The 786-nt window shown below is 50.1% G+C and overlaps 1 protein-coding gene across 1 annotated transcript in view; it reads right to left on the reverse strand.

Moving 5' to 3' along the window:
* Positions 1–469: 469 nt before the first annotated feature.
* The window catches only part of LOC103781913 (potassium voltage-gated channel subfamily A member 3-like), a gene marked incomplete at its 5' end in the record, with an annotated part of 1,265 nt that continues 948 nt past the window's right edge, over positions 470–786 (reverse strand). The window contains one exon of the mRNA XM_008949641.1: positions 470–786. Within this exon, the coding sequence (XP_008947889.1) occupies positions 470–786 (317 nt within the window).

Consider the following 786-nt stretch of genomic DNA (forward strand, 5'->3'; position numbering starts at 1 on the left):
TTCCTCCTCTCCCCACCCAATCCGGGGCTGTTAATCCAACAAGTGGGTTTATGTGATGGAAGGGAAATCGGCCACACACTGCCTTTGGGGAAGGGGGGGGGAGATTGGGGAGCAAAGCGAGAGGTCCCCAAACCCAAGGAAACAAAAGCAGCCCTGCCACACGTTGCAGAACAAACACCTGTTTCATCAGGGAGTGTTTTGTCTCCATCTTCCTCCTCTCCACCCTTTCGCCGTCTTCTCCGGAGCATTTTAAATCCTTTTTTTTTTTGGGGGGGGGGAATCTTTAGAAAGGAAGGATCTAAAAAAATAAAGGTATAAAACCGAGGGCGCAGACAGACCGACGATGGTGCATGTTCCACACAACACCGAGTACACAGTCACTTTGCATTAGTAGTGTTATTATTCATTATTGTTATTTTTACTGCATCCTCAGGTCTTGTTGCCGTTCGTTTGGTTTTTTTTGTTTCTTTTAAACATCCGTAAAGATCTTTTTGATGTTCACACAGTTGGGATTGTTTGTGGTTGTGCAGTTGCCTGTCTTAAAGGCAGCCTGTTTGAATGCACTGTGGTTGATCCCCCCTTCCTCGATCACCATGTACTCGGACTTGCTGAGGGTGGAATTGCTGCGAGCCTTCCTCATCTCCTCGCTGGACGAGAGGTGCTGGCAGCTCCCCACGTGCATGTACTGGGCTTGCTCCTCACCTTCTGTCTCCCGGTGGTAGAAGTAGTTGAAGTTGGAGACGATGACGGGGACGGGCAGGGCGATGGTCAGCACCCCCGCGGGGT

Source organism: Merops nubicus, unplaced genomic scaffold, assembly GCF_000691845.1.
Source record: "Merops nubicus isolate BGI_N331 unplaced genomic scaffold, ASM69184v1 scaffold28881, whole genome shotgun sequence".
Lineage (NCBI taxonomy): Eukaryota > Metazoa > Chordata > Aves > Coraciiformes > Meropidae > Merops > Merops nubicus.